Source organism: Hesperophylax consimilis, chromosome 13 (genome assembly GCF_061612785.1).
Source record: "Hesperophylax consimilis isolate HC1 chromosome 13, BYU_Hcon_1.0, whole genome shotgun sequence".
NCBI classification, from domain to species: domain Eukaryota; kingdom Metazoa; phylum Arthropoda; class Insecta; order Trichoptera; family Limnephilidae; genus Hesperophylax; species Hesperophylax consimilis.
In genome coordinates this window covers 13,867,437-13,890,592 of record NC_142848.1, presented here as the reverse complement: position 1 = coordinate 13,890,592, position 23,156 = coordinate 13,867,437, and the positions used below count along the sequence as shown (strand labels likewise).

General features: G+C 34.1%; 1 protein-coding gene across 3 annotated transcripts in view; it reads left to right on the top strand.

The window, feature by feature from the left end:
- Pde8 (phosphodiesterase 8) overlaps positions 1-23,156 on the top strand; it is a 604,329-nt gene that overhangs the window by 95,458 nt on the left and 485,715 nt on the right. For all 3 annotated transcript variants that reach the window (XM_089638788.1, XM_089638790.1, XM_089638789.1), the window contains exon 3: positions 6,108-6,342. In XM_089638788.1, coding sequence (XP_089494914.1) covers positions 6,108-6,342 — 235 coding nt within the window. The remainder of the gene's footprint in view (positions 1-6,107; positions 6,343-23,156) is intronic.

The following is a 23,156-nucleotide window of genomic DNA, read 5'->3' as shown; positions in this document are numbered from 1 at the left end:
TGACTTCACTCTCCTGACAGAGCAATCCGGCGTGGTGAGTCACCAGATTCCAAGGAAGTATGACTGGAGTAACTCTTCAATAATAACTCCAGCTCTCGAATAATGGTCTTTATTTTAACAATAAAAAAGACCCGTAGGGCAGCTCATGTAAGGTGAGCCCAATATTGCTATCTCTCTCCGCGGTTTTATTAACCACATGTAAGTGAAAACCTGGCAGCTCCGCCGTTTTGCCAAAACGACCGCCCAAGACGGATGGTAACAAGAGAAGAAAAATTAAATCCGTGGCAATACGAAATTGCCCCGGCAATCGCTAACACAAAATAAATGTTGCCACATCATTAGGGTGACAAGCACCAATATTAATATTTCAGTACCTGAAATCTTAACATATTCCCGCCCCAAAACGAGTATTAAGGAATAGTCGTTTTTCATAAAATAATGTAGGAAGAGATTGCAACATTGGTACTCAGAATTTACCCAACAGGTTCACATACAAAAATAAACAATATTCAATACATGGATATCAAAATAATAACAAAAAACTTATAACAACGTATATAACCCTATGTCAGACTTGACATTAAAAAATAAAGTCTAATAACGTAGAAACTTCTGGTGCGCTGCACCCACTTATGAGAAAATATCTTATCACTTGGCACTGTTGAGCCTGACGGCATTTTGATTCACACATAACATCACTTTTAGTGTTGTAATTGCTTCTTAATCCAGGTTGGAGGAAGGATCCTCCATGGGAAGTAGACAGAGCTGTGTCACGGCTCTTTTGGTGACACCTCTGGCCGTCCTCAAGGAGACGACGCGGACGCGTCCGTCTTGACCAGGGTAGATCTCCGTCACTCGCGCCATCCTCCAGTACTGCGGAGGTATTTGGTTGTCTTTGATGATGACCATGTCACCAGGCTGTAAACTGCGTTGACGTCCTTCTTGCCATTTGACTCGGTTCTGCAATTCTGCTAGGTATTCCCGGCTCCATCTGTGCCAAAAAGATTGAACAACGGTAGACATCTTTTGGTAAATATTAAGCCTGTTTGTAGGCAGATGATGGATATCAAGCTCAGGCAATGCTAACAGGTTGTCGCCAATAAGGAAGTGTGAAGGAGTGAGTGCGTTTAAATCATTTGGATCTGATGATAATGGAGTCAGAGGACGGGAATTTAAACAAGCCTCAATCTGTATTAGTATGGTATTCATGCCTTCGTATGTCAAAACAGTTGACCGCATGGCTTTTTTCAAATGTAACTTGGTCATTTTAACTGCACTTTCCCAAAGTCCACCGTGATGCGGTGAGCGGGGAGGCAAGAAACTCCAGCTAATATTCTGCTGGGCTAAAAAATTATGGATTTCCTTATCAGATGCCTTCAAAAAATCAAATAGTTCAGTAAGTTCCCTATAACTACCTGTAAAGTTAGTTCCATTATCACTAAAGAGTCGTGAGGGTTTACCCCTCCTAGCTATAAATCTTTCAATGCATTCATAAATGCCATTGAAGTTAAATTAGTCACTAATTCTAGGTGAATTGCCTTCGTTGAAAAACAAATAAATAAACATATGTAAGATTTTACACTCTTAGCATTTCTGGTTAAACCAGACTTAATTAAAATTGGACCTGCATAATCTATGCCGGTTACATAAAATGGTCTTTGGATTCGGAATCGGTCAGCAGGAAGGTCACCCATGAGCTGGCGACACTCGCGCGGACGGACTCGGAAACATACAATACATTTATGCAGTGCTCGCTTTACTGCGTTTTTACCAAATATTGGCCAAAACCGTAAACGCAGTAATGCGAGCAGAGCATTACATCCTAAATGCAAATTCTCATAATGCAGATGGGTTATTATTAAGTCAGTCAACTTATGATTTTGTGGTAACAAAATTGGATGTTTTTGAGAGACCGAGGTAATATCAGATTGTGATAGTCGACCTCCAACACACAATAACCCATCCTGCATAAAAGGATTTAGTGCCTTTACCTTGCTCCGCCTAGATACAAATCTTCCATTACTTAAAGAAGCTATTTCATCACGAAATGCGAATCGCTGAGCGTTCAAAATCATTACATGCATGGCATGTTCCAGTTCGATTACAGAAAGCTCGTCGACCCGCATCGGTTTTCGTTTAGAACAGTTATGTATGAAACGTAACATATAAGCAACTACGCGCCTCAGTCGTCTTAATGAAGAATAATTATTAAATATTTCCCAATCGACAGGACTACTAGTAACCAAAACTATCCTCGCCGTTTCTGGCAACTCCGTGGGAGTATCAAATGTAGTAAATGAAACGTCATTACCTAGCTGGTGCAGACAACGTATTGATAAATAAGGCGAAGGAGCCAAACCATATGTCACCGTGTTTAGCGTATAATGTTTCAAACAATCCTCCGCATCCCTTTTCCATAATATACGTTGGTAATTTCTGTGTTCCGGGTTGATATTAATTTGGCGGTACATCTTTGCAATATCTGCGGTGACTGCATATTGATGTTTTCTGAAAAATACCAAGTGACAAAATATATCATTTTGAATGGTGGGCCCAATCATTAGAGCGCGATTCAAAGAAATCCCTCGAGCGGGTTTAGCCGACCCGTCAAAAACAACACGAATTTTAGTAGTTGTGCTTGCTTCTTTAAATACAGCGTGATGTGGTAAATAATAAGTAATTTCATCGCGTTTTGGAGGTTCACATTCAGTCATGTGACCTAACGCAAGATACTCATCAATAAATTCCGAGTATTGTTCCTTTAAACTAGGTTGTCTTAAGAATTTCCTTCCCATTGACGCTAATCTACCTTTAGCAATACTAAATGAATCTCCTAATTGAGATAGGTTAGATTTAAACGGTAAGTTGACTACAAATCTACCGTTTGCATCGCGTTTATGCGTGCCTTCGAAAATCCTTTCACATTCACTATCTTCCAGAGAGTGATGCTTACTATTTTCGGTTTCTTCAACCTTCCAAAACCTTTCTATTTGGTTCTGCAAAGAATTTAATGAAATATGACAAACTTTAACTGGCCTCGTATTATGACGACTCTGTACAGCTCCTGATATTATCCAGCCTAGCTCCGTTCGATGCAATGTAGGTTTACCCTTTCCTAACTGTATCTGATCCGTACGAAGCACCTGCCAGAAAACCTCTGCTCCGATCAGCATATCAATAGAAGCTGGCTGGTAAAACTGCGGATCAGCTAACCGGACACCGTCTGGAATGTTCAACATTTTTGGGTTAATCACGGTCTGTGGAAGATTGCAAGAAATCTCATCTAATACCAAACAAGATATTTCATCCTCGTATTGAGAACATAATGATTTAAATTTAATGTCAACTGTTTCCTTTACATGAATTAAATTATTATGCAAACCTGAAACAGGTATGTTCAATTTTGTACAATGCAAATTTAATCTCTTACAAGTATCCTTTGTAATAAAATTAGACATTGAACCTGAATCCAAAAGTGCGCGTATTTTGTGTGTTCCACCGTACGCGTCTTCTATTTTTACTATTACGGTAGATAGTAAAATTTCTCGCCCGTTCATGTCGCTATGACACGCTAAATTCACTGGTGCCTCCGACTGACCCTTGCCAGTTGAAGTACCCGCTTGTACATTATCAGTATTGATATGTAACAGAGTGTGATGTTTTCGATCACAAACACTGCATTTTTCCTTCCACCTGCACACCTTTGAAGGGTGCCCCGGCTTTAGGCAGTTATAACATAAATTGCTCTCTGAAACGAACTTTCTTCGTGCCGCTGGTGCTTTGTTAACAAATATTTTACAAGAATAAATGAAATGGCTGTCATTACACAGCATACAATTGACGTTGCTTGACGCTAACGTAACCTTGTTCGTAGAATTGCTTTCCTTAAAATTAAAAAACTTTGGTTTTGTTGCAACTGGTTCCGCTTTCTGTTGCATTCCATCATTATCACCTTGGATAGTTTCCAGGATCTGCGACCTTTGTGAAATAAAATTGCTAAACTGCTCGAACGTAGGATAAATTTTATCGCACTCCATGGATTCCCACAGGCTACGTGTGTGATTATCTAACTTTGAGGTTAGAATATGTATAATTAATGTGTCCCAATGTTCTGTTGGAAGCTTTAAATTATGTAAAGCTCTCAAATGAATGTTTGCTTGATCAATTAAATTTCGCAATTCATGATGATTCTGTCGTTTTAACGGTGTAACATTAAATAAGAAATTCAGATGTCTATTTGCAATAAGTCTGACATTTTCGTATCTTGAAATAAGCATCGTCCAGGCTGCAGTATAATTATCCCCGGTTATTTCTAGAGAACTAATCAAATCAAGTGCGTCTCCGGACACATAACTAATAAGGTAATGAAATTTCTGAACATGATTTAATTTACTGTTATCATGAATTAGGGCAATGAACGAGTTTTTAAAAGTCAACCATTTATGACTATAACCTGAAAAAATTGGTATTGATATTGGTGGTAAATTCACAGATGTATTCGGGACATTTTCAATCTTCTTAAATTTTGATAATATTTCCTGTCCTAATGCAATTAAATTAAAATATGTACCTTCAAAATTATCCCTCGCGTCATGATCTTCTGATTTATTCAATAAATCAATCTCCAGCTGAATTTTGGAGAATTCCATCAGAGAAGGTTTGATGGCATCTAATCTCGACGACAATACGCTGGGCCTAATATCATTTTCGTTGCTTAAATAGGTTTCAAATCTCGTTAATGAACCTTTCAACACCCCGCGCTGTTTAACCAACTTGTCGAGTTCCATTTTTTAGAAACGAATAACACAATAACCTGATTTAAAACTTAATACACAACTCGAAACGGCAGTTTGACGTTTTGACGTGAATAAAATAATACTATGGATTATAAAGAAACCGATCAAAATACTATGGCATGCAAATTGCAAAGACAAAGTTTGCAAACGCGTGGCTAGATATGTAGGTAAGGCAAAGCAAAGTTATTCGGCAGAATACAACAATAAAAATTATTATCACCAACAATTTTATGCTATTTTGAAAGCATCTGATTATGAACACCCGAATATAATTCGATATAATCAATACGAAATAATGTGGCATCTACACAGATTTTTAGCTTTTTTAAATGGAATTTGAAAGGACAATGAAAGGAAGGCTACAACCTGATTTGCTGTGCATGCGAGCGTCGTGATGAGGCTCGCTTGATCAATCCAATGATGGTGATGAGGACGCCGACTGGACCACTCCCGATGATGATGAGGCCCGACTGGACCACTCCAAATAATGATCTTCCGTCTCAAATGGATCAATCCAAATAATAATCATCCGGCTCGAAGGACCAATGTTCAGGATCTTGACTTCACTCTCCTGACAGAGCAATCCGGCGTGGTGAGTCACCAGATTCCAAGGAAGTATGACTGGAGTAACTCTTCAATAATAACTCCAGCTCTCGAATAATGGTCTTTATTTTAACAATAAAAAAGACCCGTAGGGCAGCTCATGTAAGGTGAGCCCAATATTGCTATCTCTCTCCGCGGTTTTATTAACCACATGTAAGTGAAAACCTGGCAGCTCCGCCGTTTTGCCAAAACGACCGCCCAAGACGGATGGTAACAAGAGAAGAAAAATTAAATCCGTGGCAATACGAAATTGCCCCGGCAATCGCTAACACAAAATAAATGTTGCCACATCATTAGGGTGACAAGCACCAATATTAATATTTCAGTACCTGAAATCTTAACAATATGTTTTTATTAACCCTGATGAAGGTTCGGGTTGAACTGAAACCGGTTGGTTATAAATATATACAATAAAGTGGTATTCAAACAAAGTTATTTTATTTTAATTATTATAATTATGTACCTATACCCACAAAGTATTTGCTACAAGTGAAAAATTATAAGAATTTGATAGAAAGCTGCTGAAATGCGCCTAAAATTGGCAATTAACCTTTCACATATAAAAAAATAAAATGGTGTTAAATGGCCAATTGACGACAGTGTTACTTTTGAATTTCTGCGAAACAACTGGGCCTGAAAGATTCGCTATGACGTAATTTGAATCGTATACGCCGACCACTTATATTCTAACGGGACTGCTTCCTGCAGGTGCTGGGCTGCAAGGGGGGCGGTAACGGGGGCGCCGGCGGGGCGGGGGCGGGAGTCGGACTCCCGCGCTCCGCCCCCCGCGCCAGCATGGACTCGGACGGCTTCAGCGTGCAGCTGGCGCCCCAGAGCGCCCCCGCCGCCCCGCCCGCCCCAGCGCCCCCCGGCAAAAAGGACTCATACGTGTCGCAGATGGGCAACAATTTCACCACCTCGCTGCACATCAAGAGGATATCGGGTGAGTTCTGTTTCTTTACATTAATAGTTACAGTTTTTCTGTATTCTTCATCAGGGCAGATGAGATACAATGACTGAAGAAAATTAGGAAGTGTAACACACTTAACACAGCTCATTACAAAAAAAATTTACCCACGTCAGACATTTACAATAAACAAAATGAGTATACTTTTCATTAATTATTTATTTATCACATTTTACCATTGTAAGGACCTTTACATACATTTGTAATAGTAAACACATAGTTATGGAATTATCGTGCAGAACCCGAGAGTGAGAAGAAAAACATTATATTTATTAGTAGTTATTTAACCGGTTCAGTGCCTATGACGCACTCTGTTGGGCGGACGAATAGTATGTAATTTTAATAGCAATAAACGCTTCTGGCGGCGAATGTGTTAAGAGGTTTGTTATTATAGCCTTCTTATAACTACGTTCCGTGCAGTTAATCACGTATACTACAAATGCAAAATTATTGCCAACTGCATGGTACAAGCTGGTTTCTAAATGACGATATTATTGAAGTCCTGATATTATTGTTCAATTTAACCTTCCAGCGGGCGCGCTGTCGCAAAATTTACGACAAACGCGCCTTATCGCTTCCCCCACTCTTGCGACTTAGTTGTAAGCATCGAGCTTCGAGCTATGCTAGAGTCAAATCAAATGTCAAACATTTACCGCAAGATATAAATGCTTTTCTCAAAGTGAATTACGGTAGGGCAGTTGAACCGATAACAGAAGAAGAAAACAGAAGCTTTCCAAAATGCGGTGTTTGTCGGTTATGTGCACTGGATAAGAAAAGATCCTCAGCATCAATGAAGTGTTGCCGTTGCCAGTCCTTTACATGCAAGAACCATTTTTCAGTTGAGGTGGTTTGTAACAATTGTAAGGATAAGAATATTGATTCTGACTAAATAGGTCGATAAAATATTTTGTTTTGAAATATTAGCATGTTTAGAGTGTTGCTTCGTTTTTTTTAAGTAAGTCAAATATATTTTTTTTAAGTACTTTCTATTATGATTTTTCATATCCTTAAAGAAATTCCCTAACGTTTGTATAAAGAAAACACCACTTACATGGAGAAAACTTGATGACGTAAAATTTATGACAAGCGCGCCCGCTCAAGGGAAATTTCTCAACGCGCCCGCTGGAAGGTTAAAATAATTTTGGATGCTCGAAAAACGAAATATCTCTGCACTTGGATGAGATACGGAGTCGAATCAAAGTAGATATAATGTAGTTTCATAACAGTAACAATGTGGATTTCATGATATTACTGAGTGAATTGTAGAAGAAGACGAGGACGCGCGAGGAAGTCATGGCACGATCAAGCGAAAGAAAGACTTCAATTTTGAAATATTCGAAATGTACTTAATACTATATCCGCCTTAAAAGTGTACTCGGTGTTCAGGTGTATTAGAATCCAAAGCTTTTCTCCGAGCCATTCAAAATCCCTAGCAACGTCTGGTACACGTCGGCTGGTAGTTAATATAACATACAAATTTATACAGATTTTTTTCAATGGAATCTGAGTTCATTTTAAAGTGAGGAGATCAGACAGAAGAAATGTATTTAGCTTGACTTTGAACTAATGAAGAATATTTCTTTAATATTATTTTAAGGCGAAGCTTAATGCCAAATAACTATTTGATTAATCTTTAAAACGAATTGGTGTACATTATAAATACCAAAAAATATGATTATTATTATTATTTTTTTTAATGATAAACTAACGTTTATAAGACAAGGTTTTTTATGCATAGCATAAAGGATAACAAATGATTATATTAGTATTTCGGAGACTAATTATTGCATCTATAATTATAATTATTTGTCATCCTTTATGCTATGCATAAAAAACCTTGTCTTATAAACGTTAGTTTATCATTAAAAAAAGTAATAATAATATTTGACAAGTCAAAAATATTTCACCAATAAATGAAGATATCATATGTCTCGACGCCATCTAGTGAGAAATTTAGCACTAACAAAGCCTTTCCTACAAAAATAAAGTTGGTTGTTTACAGGTGAAAAAATATAATAAGCAGTAATTGTTGATTGAGGTACTAGTACATATTGAATCATTTGGCGGGTTGGAAATAAGCCGACATAGCTCAGTGGATACAGAGCACCTGACCGGACATCAGAAGGCATGGGTTCGATTCCCGTTGGCGGCATTTATTTTTACTTGGGAGATATTTTCAATTTGTATTAGTATTTCGGATGACTAATTATTGCTTATAATTATTTGTTATCCAAAAAATATGCTTTAGATAAATTTGACGTATACCTATCGTTTCGCTTGAGTAGAATACAAATAAAATAATAAATTACTAATAAAAATAATAAATGTAATCTACTAAACAAATATTTTTTAATAGAAATGTATGAACGCATAAAGGAAACAAATTAAAAAAAAATACACTATTATAGCTAAGATTATCTGTGACAGTTTCACTTGATTAACTTTTTTGCTTTCTTATAAAATTATTTACAAAAGAAATTAAAAGAAAACAATTTTGGCTTTAAATCGAACGTTTCTAGACTCCGTTTGTTAAGCGGTTTTAATGCCTATTACCTACAATATAAGGTATTCCAAGAATATACACAATTTTGACTTGTAGCTTCCTCTTAAGCAATGTTCTTAGTCTCTGGATTATGACTTGTACATGTGTATTTATTATAATACTTATGTAGGCACTTTTATTTGATATTTAAGAATCGCAAGTGTTGTTGGTAGGTACCTACCTATGGCAATGGTGGGGTTGTAAAGCATTTGTTTGAATATTGAGAGCTTGTGAAAGGTACGTTTATACCTGTAATTGTTAACTGTTTATACCTATGATATGTAATGCCAGGTTAGATAAGGCGCTGTCATCATTGTATCTGCATATGTATTTCTGGAATTCACGTGTATCTATCCACATTATGAGTGCCTACTTGTTGGAATTCAGATGACTTTTATACCTATATCAGGTTAAGCTTATCGGGAAGATATCGGGTGAGTGGTCGGAAAAGGTGAACAAAGATAACCTATAAAATGTAATGATATGATGTTATGTACCTGTAGTATTTAAATATTATATAAACAAGCTACACTGGGATCACATGATTCATAAATATTAATTTATATTTAAAAAACTAGTTATTTTCAATGACTTACAATAGTAATTATTGAGTTAGTTTTGCTAAATTAATTCATTTTATTTTTAATAAATGCCTATATCAAAAGCAAGCTTGCTGTGCATACCTAATGATGTTTGTACGAGTCTTGTCCTATCAAACCATAGACATATGAATATTAGTAGACCTGCCCTAAGTGATTAAAAGCGTATTATCCCCACTCCCCATACCGGTTCCATTGGCGCCGGCTGGGCTCGCGTATGGCCTCAAGTGAAATTTGAAAACGTGACGTCATCATTCTTGTGCGAACTATGGTCGAGGCATCATCGGTTCATTTTACGAAATAACACGGCAAAATGTTGACTTGTTATATGAAAACTTGTAAAAATAGATGTGAAAAAGAGAATAAACCCAATTGTCGTATTACATTCCATAAGTAAGCATTATTTTACTTTATTTTAAGCTTATTCACACCGTATTATATGGATCAGTTTTAGAAACGTATACTATCACATCACAATGTAGCGATTCTCAAGTGTGCTCATCGTTGTTTACTGGGGTAAGTAAATTATGAAACATTTGTAAAAGTGTCTTAACTAAATACTCTGAAACTAACTACGACTCTGCAAACAGAAGAAATTTACTTTGCCGAATTTGGACTTCGCAAATTAGTTCATAACGTGGCGAGTAATTTGCGCTCCCATGTAAAAATGTCTATTCATTCAAAAGCAGATTTTACTTTTAAGAACTAATAATATTATAATGCGAGCTGCCTATTTACTGTCAGATTGATTTATTGACGAATCACAGTCAGCTTAACCCCCTTCGTTCTTCAACAGTTGATTTTACCCCTCGCCATTATCTTCTCGTCTATTAATTCCTATGTCTGTGTATCAAACCTATACTGGAGATGTATAGTAATGTCACCGGGAAGTACTAGATGGCCAATGAAGAATACTATACAAAGATCTGTGTTCAAATAATGACGTAACAATACATATTGTCTGGCAAAATTGAGATAAAATATAACAAGTAAGAAACACTGTTATATGTTTCCAGTAAATTCCTTATTTAAACGTTGTTCATGTATAACTAGTTTTGTTTGCATGAATATTAAAAAAAAATATGTGTACAAACGAAAAAAACGGTAGGACCAGGTGTGGTTTTCGTATTAAGAAGATGCATCGATTACTACCACAAGGCCAGCTAGAAGTATAGGGCTAGAAACCTGGCGGATTTTGAGGTGTCAAGCGATGTCAGTGCCGTGCCATAATAGAGCAATGGCAGTTTGCAAATGGCGGCGATTGTTGTTGATACTCGTTGTTACTGCAGGTTTGTGTTGTGTTGTTTAACCGCAAGCATATAAATACAGATAGTGATTAGACTATTTTAAACAGTGAAGCGACAACAGTGACATGAGTAATTCGGTAGTTGCGCGACCAGACCTGTAATCTAGTCGGCTTTGCTTTTTCTCTAACGACTCGCAATATCTTCGGGCAGGAAACAATTATGTTATTTATGGTGACCGGATAAATCATCACGATGATAATTTATCACATCTTTAAAAAGTCATGGAAAGTGATGAAACAAAAACTTTATTAACTGGGTTAAGTAGGTTAGGTTAAAAAAAATTTTTTTGATCGTTTCTAATGACTTTATATTACTTTTTAAAAGTGTGTTGAATTGTCACTGTGTTGAGTTATCATGGAACCGTTATTTATAATAATCGAAAGTCATAATTAATTTGCTTCTATTTACAAACAACCAGTTATTCTCGGCTTTAACTCCTGTTTGCCGAGTACTTAAATTACTTTCATTTAATGATTAAAATACAAATTAGAACCCCGCCACCAAGTACTATCGATTATTACAAATAGTATATACTCAATATTGAATAATAATATTGAGTATATACTCGTGCTAAATAAATTTCAATATTGAATAATAATAATAATAAATAAATTTCAATATTGAATAATAATATTGAGTATATACTCGTGCTAAATAAATTAAATCTGCCATCATATGCCAGAGTATATACTCAATATTGAATAATAATATTGAGTATATACTCGTGCTAAATAAATTAATTCTGCCATCATTGAAATAAATGTCAACGACAATATGCTATTTTTTATTTCTTATACGAGTATATACTCAATATTATTATTCGATTCATAAAAACAGTTTATTTATAAACAAGTTCTGCTATGTAATACTATTAATTTACAGTTTGATAATGCCTTCAGTGGGCAAAACAGCTGTCACACGTAATAATAGTTACATGGCAGAACTTGTTTATAAATAAACTGTTTTTATAAATTGAATAATTATATTATTGAGTATATAAAAGAAATAAAAAAATATAACGGAGTTCTACAAATTAAAATTGAAAACAATAAATAGACTGTCCTCTAGCAAACAGAGTTGTTGATACTGTCAATATTTTACTGGAGTTGGACGTTTTATTAATATTATTGGGTATTTTCTAAGACTACAAATGACATATTTTTTGCTTGCCACTTTGAAAGTTTTACAGCACGTCTTTATATACGTAATTATATGTAAATTCTTCGAACCCTCATAATATGACTCAACACTCACTATACCATAACTTAAGTAAAGCTTAAATAATAATTGTAAGAAATTGGAACCCAATGGGTTATTACTCCCTTATTTGAGTAATTAAATATTAATTTTGAGTTTCGCATGATGAAGTATTCTTGGTGAAAACATACTCTCATTTCATTTCAACGAATAAGAAAAATATGATATGCATGAGTAGAAGGCCCACAAGATCACGAAGGGTAAAGTTCTTAAAAAATGTTTAAACCTCTGAAATATAAAGTACGGTCAGCAAGTATCTTCGTACCTACCAACCCATTTCATTAGCTCCCGGAGGCAATCGCCTAACAAAAAGACAGTGTAAGCAAGAACACAAAATATATATGTATAAACAGAACTAATTTTACAGTAGGAGACTTGAATAGGTACCATTGAAAAAAAAATCCGTGCAAGTATTTGAATACACACAATAATAATAAGGAACTTGAGATAATAAAAATATATTCATATAGATCAGAGGTTCCCAAACTTTTTTGCACCGTACATTACTTGCCAATATTTTTTTCCGTGGACCCCCTGCCTGCCGAATATTGAATTTTCCTAAAACTATTAACGTCCCATGAGATAATCATTTATATTTTTAGTAAAAAGATTCCCTTCCCTTGCCTGCCCAACAACCAGGTGACGGTATAGTTGCTCTGTCTTTACATTGTGCAGACATGGGCACCCTTGTGAGGTATTACACCGAATGAAAATGAAGCAGGATAAGCAACGGGAATTTCTTTCTGTAGCTGGCCCTACAGAACTGCCTCTCTGTTTTGCTCGAATATATTAATTCTGACAAGAAAAGGAACGTAGACTCTATTTATATACCTCAATTAACAACTTTACGAAATATAAAAATGCAAATATCAATTAAATCATTTCTCACTCTATTATATTTGTGTTAGGTTTATTGTGTCATTTACGGAACTCCTAAAAGTTGACTTGAGGTAAATGGGGGTCCGCTCGTATGTACCCCCATTTGAATCTCGTGGACCCCCAAATTTTTTTCTCGTTGACATAGACCCCCAGCAAGCCGATATCGACCCCTGGGGGTCCAAATAGATCACTTTGGGAACCTCTGATATAGATCAACAAACGTTGATTCTGAATATGTCCATTTTAATTATACATTATTATACGTAGAATGTATAAATTGTCTCTTAAAAACGAATATAACCGTAAAAAACTCAAACGCCCTGTGATTGGTCGGCAGGTTCTGGCAGCACTTAAGCCGCTACCTCACGTTTTGGCCGGCTGCGTGAATTAAAATGCGGATAATTATATGCCAAGTTGCGCTGCGTATACTTGCACAGGCGTAACTACTGCGGTTCACAAAATTATTTCAAAAGAGTTCATGTTTTTTTGAAAATCTTGCAAAATACTTAAATTGTTGTATTTTTTTCATTCCGACACGAGTGGGATTGATTATTAACAAATTCAATTATTTTTAATGTCACGTACTGTGTAAATAAATATACATTTAATCTGTATCGTATTTAAAATTGTAATATTCAACTACATGGTCGTTTCACTAAACATGAAGCGTATTTGTTGGTTCTTTAATCATGTGTGAAAAATTTTCGCAGTTTTTTATTAATCCGAAAAAAAAGTTGTCTTCCATTCAAAAATATTGGAAATATTAGAACTAACCTATTATGAAATTGGGTAATTTTTAAATTTACTCTCAAATCGTAATGTAACTTATTGCGCTGTTCTTACTCACTGCGTATCTCCACAAACACTAAAAAGTTTTTATGTATTTATTTATCTGGATAAAGCATAATTATAATGGAATTTTCAATGACTTGCTCAGTGGGAAATTAATGTGTCGAGACAGACGTAGGAGGTACATAAATAATAGGTACGTATAATAAGATTAAATACTGTAATATTGATTGTCTTTGAGGTTAAAACCTCAGCCTAATTTGTTCGCTTTTGGGAACAGCTCACATGACCTCATATAAATTGTGAGAAATATGATCTAAACGATGTTAGAAAGACAAAACTCCACGCATTATATTCAAAATCTAGAGATTAACAACAGAATAATTAAAATGTACCTACACCTCCAAGAAACCAAATGTTCTGACCGCGATTTGAGAATAAAATTATGAAACTTAACGATTTTTTGAATTATTTATTTTTTATGTGAAACACCATAAAAATGAGGTTACGATAGTGTATATAATTTATTTTTCATTAAAGTGAGCCATTTTTATAACTTTTGTGTTTGAATTAAAATTTTTAAAATTAAAAAAAATTAATGTATTTTGCATTTCATCACCTTTCAAAAACTTTTTTTTACGTTTCGGATACGGTCATTTGGATTTTATTGCAAAGCGGAAATAAACACAAATGACAATATGCCAGCGGCCTGAATTAATTGTTGCCGAAGCTGCTGGTCTTCAAAAAATGGGACTGTTTGAGTAAGGGACTGTTTTCTGTGAAACTAATATTTCGTCTTTATCAAAATGTCGTGTTGGTACCTGGTTTACATTTTTATAAATTATAATTTAATATTGTATATTATGTTGCTGGGCAATTTTTTGTACGAGACTATGGTCGAAATACATCGCTTGGAAGACAAACATTTCAATCTTTCTCCTTTGAAGTTTTTCTGTCCTGTCATATTATTAACGTTCTGGCGATACATGATTTTAACACATAAAAGCCCACCGAAAAATATTTGAAAGTAAACATTTTATAAAAGTATTCTCTGGAACTAATACGAAAGCGAAAACTTCCGCCTATCAGAACACGCCAATGAACAGAACAAATCAATTGCAAGCACCGGAGCGCCAAGATATTTACTGGAAATATTTCCAAAATTTTTGTTTGGTATATCTCTTCATTTTGGCTACATTTTGGCCAGCGTAAGCTCGGAGGTTTGCAAATTGGCCAAAATGTGGCCAAATAAACTCCAGTGCTATATTGACCATTGATATTTTTGACGTCATTTACGAGTATTTACAGTCTAGCGACTATCTTTTGACACATGTCACAAAATGGTAAAACTGCCCCCTTGAACTTTTTGTACTTTTACTTTGCTGTATGAATATTTTTTTTTCTTGTTGTATTGTTGTAACGTAACACACTGATCAGATCTGCATGTTTATTTGCAGATTATCTTCTTCAGTATTGTTTTAAATCATAAATATACACATGAATGCTAGGACTAGATCCTGGAAGTTGACAGAAAAATTGCATGATGTTAGTAGCGCATACGCTGCTCAACGGACCCATTTGCAATCCTAATGTACTTGAATGTATTGCATCCTCGATAACTAGATCCAATCCAGTCCAGAGCTTGTCAGCACAGGCTTTTTTTATTTATCCAAGAGGAAGGACAAACCTACCGATTATCATGTCTCTGGGAGAATGACCACACTCTTAAACCATATTTCTTCTCAGGTAGATAATTTTCAACTTCCGTTGATAAATATTTTTTTAACACAACTGTGTCTCAACTGATGTAATATACTTATTTCAACTATTTGTTATTACTACTTCTAGTTAATGTATATTTTTTAACCATTTCTTATTTGCGGTACCTTTATGTGTTCTATATCTGTAATTTATATAATATATTGTATTTATTAGCTTATAAGTGTACAACTGCTTTATGGAGACTACATAAAATAAATTAATATGTAAATAAATTTGCTAACATATTATGGAGCAAAATTTTACTCGCGACCGATATTAGTTATTTTCAATAGTTTTTCTTAAGTACTTAGGTTATATTCATTCGAAATTTTAATATTTTGGAATGGGGTATTAGAATAGTTGCGATATGTTGTAAAGGTAATAATAATCGTTAGTTGAAAGTCGACAGTTTTAAGTTATCAGTAATAAGCATGCTGTAATACTTAGTTAAAATAAAGTGTGTATTTCTTTGTATTTGGGTCAGCATATTTATTTTAATGCAATATAGGTATCTACATGTAAACGAATTACGTGCGGAAGTTACTATCTTTTTAAAAATACACTAATTATTTACTTTAATTTCTTCACGAACGAAAAAAATAATTTCCTTCGGATAATCTGCATATTTCAAAACGATGCACGATTTAATTTTAGTCTTGAAGCAACATCTGGTGAAGGTTTCTTGCATTTCTCAACTGGAGGGTTCTTTTTAATTAATTAAACGTTCAGTCACCGTTCAACCTGTTTAACTTAACAAGGCGCCATCTAGGTGCAAGTACTAAATTCGAAAATAATGAGTTTTCTACCATTTAGTTATATTCAAGCAGCTCACGAAAACCTGCAAACTGCAATCCGTATTCCGAGTAGAGTAGCTTTGGCAAATGTCGAGCTAAGCGGATTGTATAAAGTTAGGCGCGGAAAGTTCGCTAAGTGATTTTATTCAAATTTAAATTGGTAGTGATTCGCATGCGTTGTAATACATTTTGTTCTGTATTTGCGAACTTAAATGTTTCTCACGATTTACTGATATGAAACCAAGACTATTTGCTGCTAACGGACTGGTTTGGAATGCCTTCTTGTATGTATGCCAAATTTGGGAAGTGATAGTTTGAATCGATAAATGCAGAAACCATATATAATGGAAACAAAGGGAGTCATGGCATGGAAGCGTGCTGAATTTCACTGAGCTAAGACCAAACTGCACGAACTATCAACGCGGCAGGACATGTAAAAGTTTTGCGTTTGGTGTGTAGGTAGGAATAAAGGCAGGGGTCGGACCGCTGTGAGTAGATGCGATTTGCACCTTGGGTTAATGATGTTAGAGACACTTTTGTGCACGCGGTTTCATAGTACACGCGGTTCAAGGTGTATCTCCCTTGTTTGTTGTATATTGCACATTATTAGCTGCTTGGTGCGAAGCCGGGTTATTATCAGGATTTATAAACTTTATTAAAAACGCGAGATGGGTTACACGCTAGACTAGCAGTCGGTCAGTCGATGCTCGCCGAGTATACTGATTTGCACACCTGTTTTAATTATAATTGAAGAAGAAAATACTCCAGATTTCTTGGAATGCGTATTTAAAAAGACTACACACATTCCCGCTTAGTTCGCGGGAACGCAGCCACTCCAACGAAATATGTTTCCGCACGAAACCGAACGATCCGAACGAAAAGGGTTAAACGATTTTTTTTTGCTACCCTCTGGTAGATTAATCCTGAGTTTATTAAATTAACAAATAAATCATAAGTACGTAATTTATTTTGAGACTAACCCCTTTCCGCTTAATGGCTATTTAATAAACTTATTGGGTCCACGTTCTACCTCTGTAACTTTTAAAACACATTTATTAGTACCTATAAAGCTAGATGACACAATTAGCAGAGGTAGATGACACATAAAACAAGGCTTTGGTTTGTCACCTAATTAGTGCGCGCGCGTTTGTTTCAACTGTTTTAAAGGAGATAAAGCGGAGTCTCTATTAGTCATTAATCATATTTTGCAGAAATAATTAATCATTACTAAAATTTGGTGAATCGTCTGAACACAATTTAAAATAAACAGCTTTTGATGCATATATCAGTTTATTGCTAATTTTTTAAATAAATTTGATAGAAAAATACCCATAGTAAGCCAGAGAACTAGAAAATGAAAAGGAAAACGATTCACTGCGCCTCGAAATGATCTACAAATTCGTGATATTTGCCTGAAAAACACATGAAAATGTATAAAAGAGTTGCGTTAGTTAGGAGTGGGAACATTGATGTATTATATATAGATGAGACGCGAAGCGAAAAAATTGGTTGCATTTATTTACCTTCAACTGACCTCCAAAGCTCTCAACGCTCCAACTACCGAATCCGAATTTACCTTAATAATTAAATAAAGTCCGAAATTCCTCTATTTAAAAATATTAAAATATACAGCTTTAAAATAATTATAATATAAGTTTTACCGATTTAATTAATAATTTGGCCACCCACTGTAATAATTAAGCTCACGTGGAAACGAATGGTGGCGCTTACAAATAAATAAATTAAATTACTTTATTATTTCGATCACAACAGTAAAATGCTAGTTAATTAATTTATTATCAATAAAAACAAATTATTTTGTAGACAGTTCATTCGTATTTCTATACATGTAAGTAATCTAGGTTGATGATAAAATTCTTCAAGTTTATTTTTATTTCTTACAAGTTTTTTAGTTTTATATACCTTTGTCGGTTACAATTTTAGTTTAGTGTACCTTTGTCGGTTACAAATTTAGTTTTATTTAAGCAAATAACTCTCCAATCCCGAAGCAATGACATCGATGTTCAACTGCGTTATATGATACACTTCTGCTGTCTGGGCCCCATACCAGAAAAAATAAATAGAATTATTAGAAAAAATTCAATTTTTTTTCTTAGATATCTTTATATGAGAACGCATGGTGAATACCCACGATTTATGCATCACATAGATTTGTTCTCCGAAACGCACTACGTCTCCAATCTAGGAAAAATGGGACCCTTAAAGTAACAGCTTTTAAAATCATGAACTATTACATTGACAGTCCATACCTCTTGGAATGCTATGAATTGTTTGTACCGAACAACTACCGTCAGGGTCGACGCCACGACTTGCTCTGTATTCCACACGGAAGAACGGACGTTATAGCCCAGCTTAGCATGACAAGAGGTATGGTGCTGCTAAATGATACCTCTAGGTCTCTTGACATTTTCAACATTGGCCTTGAAGATTTCAAAAGTCATTTTAGGCAAGAACTCTAAAATATCGGTTATTGTAAAATGTTTCATTTAAAGATTTGTATATTTCATGTGTATTGTAATAGAATTACATCAATCTGTAATGCACGAAAAAAATGTACCTTTGTCGGTTACAAATTTACAAACTAATAAGGTAATATAAAAAATATTTAAAATTTTGATATATTCCAAACCCTTTTATATGTTTACGCTATTGTTTAGTATCATTTAATTAACTTCTAGTCTTGAAGTGAAAATATTAGCTTTGACCGAGAAATTCACTGCGAAGAATCTGTGCTAATTTCATGACACCAGAGTCTCCATTGAAGAGTCACTGCTTCATACAAACAGATTTTTGCTTTATAATTTTAAAAAAATAATTATTATTGATACCTAGAATTATTGTTTTATAAAATATGATTTGGTAATTTGAGCCTCATTTGCTGCTTTACCCGTGCGACAAATACGTAAAAAATTATGTAGGTAAATAAAAATTTACTGCATTGAAATTGTTGTAACTAAACGAATTTAAATAAAACAAAAGGAGAAATATAATAAAAGGAGTAAAATAAAATAAAGTGACGTAATAAAAATAAAATAATAAGGCAGTGATAAAAACTAAGTGATAAAAATATGTATATAAGATGGTCGGTTAATAATACTTGGATGACTTGTATAGCGCCGTTTTTGTGCAAAAACACCTCAAGGGCGCTGTGTAATGGTAGAAAAACAGTTATGTATAATATGTGTACTATGTAGGTATATTTTTTATTCTTTTAAATAAATTTATTTTGTAGAAAAGACTTTTTTGTTCTTTAATCCATATCTTAATTTTATTTGTGAAATATTTTTGTTTCCCTATTTTTTTGTGTCGAGTGTCAGATTTTTGGATGTTTTTATTGCCTGGTATTTGTGGTGTCTTTGTCCAAAGCTTGTGTTTATCGACTGAGTTTTAACTTTTTTGTATGTACGCTCATCTAAGTGGGCTATTATTGTTGTCATGTGAAAGTGTATATGTGTTTTGAGCTGACATTAGAAACTGTTTTTGATGTTACGTGGTCTATTAGAATTTTAAGTGGTTTTATTTATTTTTTCTATTTTTTTGCTGTGGTGCATAAATGAAGGGCATGTTTGAGATGCTTTTTGAAAAAATGCTAACATGTATCTTAAATGGCCATACATACTCTTGTTTTTTATATTCATTTAGAACAAAGCCCGGTGCATAAGCATCAATAGTAAAAGAATTAAAAAAAAATGTTTACTTATGTAGATACATTAAACCATAATCATGGGTCCATATGGACCCAGTGTATTATTTACGTTTCTCTAAATTAAGTGGGAGTAGTATTTAAGGGTTAACCGAACAATATTTTATTTTTAATATTCCCATTTTCGTTGAATTATTTTCCTTTTATTATTATTTTGCTTTAAGGCATCAGAATATTGATGTAGAATTAACACAAGTTGGGTTCATTTTCGTGGAACAATGTTGAAAGAAGATCAGAGAATGGGCCATAGAAAGATATTTTCAGATGGATAGGTATTTATATCATGACTTGTAGCATATTCAGCCGACTATGAAAATTATTGATCTATGTAACTGCTGTTCATACAATATATGAGATGGAATCTGATTTTAAAAAAAAACTTATAACGCACTGGGACTGGTGGGCTTATCCAGGCTTAAAGCTGTTGTATTTTATTTATTTTTACCCATTTTAATTAAAGATTTCGGTAAAAATTCTATTTACATGCAATTCATAAAAGTCGTTGTGGCGAATGAAGTTTACAAAATGAATTAATATAATGTTACACAATTCGGTATGATATATTATATTGCTGGCTTCACAATATTTTTTATGATAATAAAATAGAATAATTTAATAGGGAATGTGAGACATGAATAGAGGGTGTTTAATTAGTAAGTAAGAGTAGAATGTGTGGGTGTTATGTTTGAAATGTGTTGCAGATGTGAGGATTCACAGCGTTATTTGAGTTTTGAAAATACGAAGTTAGGTTTCCTTTTTTAAGGTATCAAGGAGAAGGTTAAATATTTAAGAAGCTAGGTAAATGAATTGTCTTTGTGCCGACGTAGTTGGCAGTTTAGGTACTCTTCGGTTGGTTATAGTTGAGGTAGTGTAGTGTAAAAATCAAGTTTATAAAACTGATTAATTTTATGTCTTTGGTGGTAAATATTGTATATTTATGCATCATAATGGAAATAATAATGTTGTTTTTTTTTCTATATTATTATGCCGCTTTTTAAAGTTATAACAGAAAAACGTTATTTATGAAAAAAATGTTAGATGGAAATAAGGGGAATTCGTTTAGTTGGATTCGTTTTTTCATTATTTTGCTAAAGCAATGGATGATTTACAAAATTTTATCATTTCCCAATCTTGACCACAGAAATCCCGATGCTTTTGTGGGTTGTAGGTAGTCTGGTAGAGTAGATAAAATTTAAAAGAAAAAAGAAAGATTTTTTAAATTTCTGTATTTATTACATTTCTTTGCTTCCTTTCTCTTTCGAACACACTCATGTCTGAATGGCGATGAATGCTGTCAGTGCCCCTACATTGAGCGCACTACTCAGATGAAGTACCTCGATCAATACAATGGAACCTCCACATTCAATTAATTGCATACAAAATAAGAAAAACCATGCACTTTTTCAGAACAATACGAAACTTTCTCAACTTACAACACTTGAAAACGATCTACTTTGCTATCTGTCAATCTATCATTGAGTATGGAATCATATCATGGGGAGGTTCTTCATCTGCACCAGACCCAATCAAAAAAGCCCAGAAAACCACAATCAAAATAATCCTTAGGCTATCTCTAATTACAGACTCGAACTTGATCTGTAATATTATGAATGTGTTTGACGTTCGGCAGATATTCGCAAAAACAATCCTCATGCACCTTTATACAAACATACGAGCACATAAATACTATACAAAAAGTTTAAATACTCGAAACAATAACAAAGATTTACTCCAAAATCCTATAATGCATACTACTTTCGGACAATGATATTTTAGGTACATTGCAACAAAATTGTACAATACTCTTCCAGAGAACATAACAAATGTGATACTCAAACAAATTTCAAAAAGAACATTATATTTTGGATAAAAAGTAATAATGGGGCAAATTCGAAACTGTTGAGGCAACAAAAATATTGAGTGTTTATATTATTTATTTATTTACTTATTTATTAAGACATACACAGTACAATAAAATATGGTTATGGATATTTTTTGTTATTACATAGTTTTAGTACGTATTCTAATATAAGTGTAGGTATATTCACAAGTATTTAACTGGCTCAACACAGTCTAGCCTAGGGAGGCAGGTTATGAGAATTCTCAACATTATCTAATTGTTATGTATTCTATCTATTTACATGTTTATAGTTTCAAATTTATTAAATAAAGATCTTATTATTATTATTAAAGAGATCTGGTGTTACACATTAGTAAAAACTACTTAAGTACGAATCTTATTATTCAAGCAGCATACTGACATGGGATTATTTCTTCACAGGTACAGGTACATGAATACACATTGAACTGAATGGTTCTGTAATTAATAATAAATTACTTTCTTTCGAAATAACAATATATTGGAGTTGTACGTAATACGAAAGTATTGGAATACTTGATACATAACATCTTATTTACACACGAAATTCCGAGAATAGTTTTAAATACTTACAAATTGTTAAAATGTTTTTGAAAATTACTTACAAGCTTTTTTTAAATTAATAAAAACATTTCCTAGTTACAAATAACCTGTACATATTTTAAAATCTCTTACTACCACCACATTAAGCGGAAAATGTTCCTTATGTTGTGATTAATTTTATTAATTTTTTTAACAAGGAACATTTAGCGAAATTAATTAGAATTAAATTAGCCAGATTAGCGGAATTAGCCAGCCGAGGAATTGAACACACTACGCCTGGGTGGGACCCAAACGCGATGTCAACTCAGCTACCGACCGAATATTTAGTAGTACGTTGTTCAGCTTAGTCCAACGCCACCTGATCGGTAAGCTCCTGGACTTTAGTAGTCTCGTGTATGAAAATTTGCATGGATAATAAACTTTATTTTTTTCTTTTTTGACTTATTTTTAACGCAAAAATTTTTACCTCGCTCCAGTGTGGTACAATCTACATCGGCGGACATCCACTTACTTTTAAATTGAACTATCTCGTGTTTAATAATAGGATTTGGAGAGTTAGATACTTCTCAACCTTCCCCTTTCCCATAACCTTCTAGTTCTCACTCCTTTTGGTCTCATAAAATTCTGAAACTAGACATTCAGGACTCTAACTAAATTGGCCAATTGAATCACTCCAAGGGTGCTTTTCGCTTTTTTAATGGTTTTTTAGACTTTTC